The sequence below is a fragment of the Carya illinoinensis genome, chromosome 16 (genome assembly GCF_018687715.1).
Source record: "Carya illinoinensis cultivar Pawnee chromosome 16, C.illinoinensisPawnee_v1, whole genome shotgun sequence".
NCBI classification, from domain to species: Eukaryota; Viridiplantae; Streptophyta; class Magnoliopsida; order Fagales; family Juglandaceae; genus Carya; species Carya illinoinensis.
The window spans coordinates 9,013,538-9,019,434 of NC_056767.1; the positions used below are offsets into that span (position 1 = coordinate 9,013,538).

The 5,897-nt window shown below is 40.7% G+C and overlaps 1 protein-coding gene across 1 annotated transcript; it reads left to right on the forward strand.

The window, feature by feature from the left end:
• The first annotated feature begins 1,277 nt into the window (after positions 1–1,277).
• On the forward strand, positions 1,278–4,930 carry LOC122298784. Its single transcript, XM_043108643.1, has 6 exons — positions 1,278–1,587; positions 1,846–2,635; positions 2,822–3,790; positions 3,944–4,031; positions 4,133–4,241; positions 4,365–4,930. Exons 1-6 carry the CDS (start codon positions 1,278–1,280, stop codon positions 4,928–4,930), a joined length of 2,832 nt encoding a protein of 943 aa, XP_042964577.1.
• The last annotated feature ends 967 nt before the right edge of the window (positions 4,931–5,897 follow it).

Below are 5,897 nucleotides of genomic sequence, written 5' to 3' on the forward strand. Positions count from 1 at the left end.
GCAACATCTTCATGGATTACCAGCCTGTCAATTGGTCGCAGAATGTTTGCATAAATAAGTCCTCATAGTTAACAAATTTAATGTCAGATAGTGTTGCTAAAGATGCAATTTTTGCTGAAAGCTTGAAGCAGAGATGCCTCCTCCCCAATGTGTTTCATTGTCTTTTTCATTACCAAAACACAGGACTTGGAAATCTGTTAATATGTCTATACCTATAATCTGGAAACAGACTATAGGGCCTTCTGTTTGGGACTTGGGCTGTGTGTAATTTTAATAATGTCATAGCTTTATGTGGCAAAAGATTTCCATATATAACAGCTGAAATATATTTCCGAGAACAAACATTACAGAAGGATGGTAATAATCATTGTAATGTTTTTAGAAAACACTAATAACGCTGATCATGAAAAGAAAAGTAGTTGCTTTTGGGGTTCTTCCATTACTGTTTGCTCATGGATAGTTTCAAACTTATTTGGCCTCCAAACCCAGTGATGTGGTAAACAAATCAACAAATCCAATATTAGTCTGGATATTTTGCAACCAAAATCTCCATTGCTCCTAAGCTCACTCATTTAATTATCGTTAAACAACGGCCAGATGTGTGGTGGAAATATAGACTATCATCCTAGGAAACCTCCCTCCCCTTCATTTTCCTGTGTCCAAAGTTCTCAAAACGCTACACAATCTTTGTTATGGAAAACCAAAATTGTAGTATTTTGGTTCAGCTTAGTCTAACCAATCACATATAAGTATATTTTTACTAGCATATTCTGACAAAGTATTTGTTTATAAGTAAGTTTGAAATTTACTTATTTTGGTATGCTGAGCTAATTAGTTTGGGATAGACAAGTGTGTCAGCTTTTCGACTTACTTTCCTTAGAAACAAGTAACACTACTCAGCCAATCACTCAACTGTGTCCCCTTCTACACATACAATGACCATTGATAGAAGCTCACAATTCCACCATGCAAGCATTTTATCTTTCTGTTATTGGTCATTCACAAATTCGTTACTTCACCCATTCTGCATCATTAATCCTATTAATTTATAACTTCTGTAGTTACCTTATAACTAATGCTCTTTGAGAAAGTATATATTCTGCTCATGCTAAGAGTTACACATGTAGTTCTGTGAAAAGGTTTTTCACAGAGTTTGTGCTACTGTTTTATTATCCCCCTAACCAGTTATTCTCCACATGCTAGTTACTTCTCCGCCCTACCTTATGATAATTATAACTTCAATATCATACACACTCATTCATTATTCTTTTTATTAGATGGACAAAAGCTGGATGACTTTGGGTGATAGACTTTTATCACCTGCTTATGCTGATGGGGTACGCAATTTCCTTACAATGGCACAAAACCATGCCATGGGAAGTGATCGCATTTGGTGTCCATGCCGTATATGCTGTAATAATCTCTTCTTGCCTATACTTGAGGTGGAGTCTCACTTGTTTATAAAAGGGATAGATCCAAATTACACGCACTGGATATTTCATGGGGAGGAGGAAACACTCCCCACCATTGACGATGATGGCGATCCATCGATTGAAAGTGGAGATGTGTACATTGATGACATAGATGGTATGCTAGATGACATACGGGTAGCCACATTCCAAGATGCTCCTCAAGACAACACTACATCACCAACTCACTCAGCAATACCTCAATCCTCCCCAAACTCAACTTTTGACCAACTATTAGAGGATGCCCGACGGCCTCTTTTCGAGGGTTGCACAAATTTCTCAAAGCTCTCTTTCGTAGTGAAGTTGTTACATATTAAAACACTTGGTGGGTAGTCAATCAAGTCTTTTGATATGCTGCTAAGCCTTTTGCGGTCAGCCTTTCCTAATGCTGAATTGCCACAATCATATGAGGAGGCAAGGACATTGGAGCGCGGTTTGGGTTTCACGTACCACAAAATACATGCATGCCCTAATGATTGCATCTTATTCTGGAAGGAAAATGTTCATATGTCTGAGTGTCCTATCTGTAAGGCGTCGCGATGGAAGCCAAATACACACGGGTCACGAGTGATCCCTCAAAAAGTGCTTTGTCATTTTCCCTTGAAGCCAAGATTGCGGCGTCTCTTTGTGTCAAGCAAGATAGCGGGTGACATGAGATGGCATAAGGAGCAGCGGGTCATCGATGAGAGTAGTATGAGACATCCTGTTGACTCTGAGTCTTGGAAGACATTTGATCAAGCTCATAGTTGGTTTGCAAGGGATGCTCGCAATGTCAGGCTTGGTTTGGCAAGTGACGGGTTCAATCCCTTCAACAATTTGGCAAAACCTTATAGCATTTGGCCAGTGATTCTTGTCCCGTGTAACTTACCGCCATGGTTATGCATGAAGGATTCATTCTTTATGACATCCCTCATTATCCCTGGCCCAAAATCACCAGGGAATGACATTGATGTTTATTTGCAACCATTAATTGATGAGTTACTTGAACTTTGGGCACATGGGGTACCTACATATGATGCATCCACTAAAGAAATGTTCATGTTACATGCCGCATTGTTGTGGACAATTAATGACTTTCCCGCCTATGGAAATCTGTCTGGGTGGTCAACAAAAGGGAAATTGGCATGTCCATCTTGCAATGCCAGTACAGATTCCAACTGGTTGAAGTATGGTAGAAAACATTGTTATATGGGACATCGATGTCTCTTACCCAGCGATCACATCTAGCAAACGAGAAAAGCGCTGTTCAACGGTAAAGAAGATCTTCGCATGCCACCAGCATTGGTTGAAGGAGTAGATCTAATAACTCAGTTACAAATGCTTGGAGATATTCAATTTGGAAAATCTTGTAGGAAGAGAAAACGCACAACAGAAGAGTTGAACTGGACAAAGAAAAGCATATTCTTCAAACTACCTTATTGGTCAACAATGCGGCATAGACATAATCTAGATGTTATGCATATTGAGAAGAATATTTCCGAGAACATTTTGGGCACTTTAATGAACATCCTCGGCAAGACAAAAGATAACTCTAATTCACAGCGTGACCTAGAGATCCTGGGGTTTAGAAAGGAATTACATTTGAAACGTGAAGGTGAACGAACTATTATGCCACATGCATCATACACATTACATGGAGATGAAAGGAATAAATTCTGTGAGTGGCTTGCTGAGGTGAAATTTCCTGATGGGTTTGCTTCTAATATCACGCACTATGTATCTGTATGTGATTCCAAGATCTCTGGGCTCAAAAGCCATGACCATCATGTTTTCTTGCAAACACTACTTCCTATTGCTGTGGGGGGGTTCTTAAGGAGGGATATTGCATTGGCTTTGACTGAACTTAGTAGTTTCTTCAAAGAGTTGTGCGCCCGAACAGTAGATGTGAATCGCCTATCAAAGCTCCAGCTTGATATCGTCACCATTTTATGCAAACTGGAGATGATTTTCCCTCCATCTTTTTTCGATGTAATGGTCCACCTAGCTGTCCATTTATCCCGTGAGGCTATTCTTGGCGGTCCAGTTCAATATCGGTGGATGTACCCATTTGAGAGATATCTCGGCAAGTTCAAGCGGTATGTTAAGAACAAAGCACATCCAGAAGGTTCAATAGCGGAAGCCTGGGTTCACATTGAGTGTTTGACATTTTGCTCAATGTATCTTAAAGATGTTGAGACGAAGTTTAACCGACCGGACCGTAACATTGATGGTGTAGAAGATGAGACTGTAGATGGGTTCACAATTTTCAACCAGAAACTTCGTCCCTTGGGTATAGCTAATAGTGTGCAATTACACGATAAACTCCATACAGCAGCCATTTGGTACGTGCTTAACAACTGCATTGAGATTGGACCCTATTTAGAGTAAGCAATCATTACCTAACGTGTGCTTTCGATGTTTCAACAAACTACCTCACCATTTAATTTGGCACACTCACTAAATTTGTTTCCCCCATTTCTTTGCTACAAATGCAGGGAACACTATGACAAATGCAAGATGTCAAACCCAAATTCTATTGATCGCACGCAACAAACTGAGTTTCCAAATTGGTTCAAGCAACGTGTAAGTTAGCTTGCTAGTTATCTACTTAGAATATACCCGACCAGCATATGACAATGTATATCGACTATTTAAGTTCACCATTTACCCCGATATTCATGTAGGTGGTGGACCATCGTAACAACAACCCACTTGATGTGTCCCCAGATTTGTATGCGTTAGCTTGCGGTCCTGACCGTTGGGTCGCAACATATGCTGCCTGCATTATAAATGGTAAACGGTTCCATACGAAGAGCCGTGAACTTCGCTGGTGAAGCCAAAATTCCGGAGTGTTGGTAACTGGTGATCAAGAAACTGATAATGTAGATTTTTATGGTGTTATAAATGATGTTGTAGAGTTACACTACATGGGAGGTCAGAGAGTGTACTTGTTCAGTTGTGATTGGTTTGATGTTGGTGATAAAAGGAGAGGGGTACGGGTAGACGATCATTTAACTAGTGTCAATATGAATAGGACTTGGTATAAGGACGAACCATATGTGCTGGCATGTCAGGCTTCCCAGTGTTTTTACATTAGGGATATAAGGGCGAAAGGTAACTGGTTTGTTGTGCAGAAGTACAATAATAGGAATGCGTATGACATTCCACCAGTGCACAGGGTTCTAGAGGGTAATGATGGCGAATCAAGTGACGATGATGCGTATCAAGAGATTGAGTCATCATATGATTATCCACTTTTGCATTGTGATGCATGTCCTGTGTCAACTCCACTCATTAGGACTGATATAGAACCTACCCATATTGATGCACGAGACCACATGGAGTCGGGTGGTGCGCACAGAAATTCACCAGATTTTATTGATGATAGCATGGTTCCATCTGGTTCTGGAGATGCATATGGTGATTGGGAGTATTCAGATGATGAGGACAAGTCAACCGACTCTGAGTCCTCCTTAGAATAGGGAACTTTTGACATTTTATCGGTAAGACTTAATTCTCTGCGCCCAAAGAATATGCAAATCTATGTGGTTTAAACGCTAACGTTTGAATAATTTGCAACATAAATTGTGGACAAGCATCAAGTTGCCAATGACTTGATTAGCCGATATAACTATACTAGAATACTATAAGCCAAATTTTTGGGTACTGCATATAAATAATTAATACTCGACCAGTCTTATTAATTTAATGCATTATCTTATTAGAAGATAAGCAGTTTGATGGTATTCCACGTCTCTTGATACACATTGATGACAAAATATTAATCCATCTAAGGTTGGGTTCGAAGGGGGCAAAAGTTTGATGTCGTGTTCTAAAAAAATCCATTGCAATCCTATCTAATGGTATGTTGAGCACGAGGAGCATGAACGGCCCAGGTAGATATTCTACTTAACTTTCCTCGCCTCATGAACTGGTTGTTAGATATGATCCTAACACAAATGAAATGTGGTTGAAATGTAGGTGACCTAATGGGAGCCAGTGTCCGAGGTCGGGCCAGAGGCCGAGGATTCCGTGGTAGAAGACTTGTCCCTTATTCATGCCGAGCTCGCCGGCCACGAGGTGTTCGGATTAGTTCATACCATAGTCCAAGAGATGTGGACGAGGCTAGCTCAGATGACTCTACCCAACCCCCAAGCCATCCTTGGGAGCCACCATGTGCGACCACACCACTGGAGCCCGAGCCACGCGGAGTCACCTCACCCAGTCCATTACCAGAGCTTCATAGAGATCAAATCAGTATGTATACCTGCAAGGGGGATGGGTTTGATATTATTTCCTTACAAATAGATTGGTGTTCTGACATTTGTTGTAAGATAGTTCGATCAGACGCTGATAATTAGCAATTATTATTATGCCATACAGTAGTGGATGCCCACACAGAGCCTAACATAGTGACCGGTCAATCAATGCCACCAGAGCCTCCTGTAG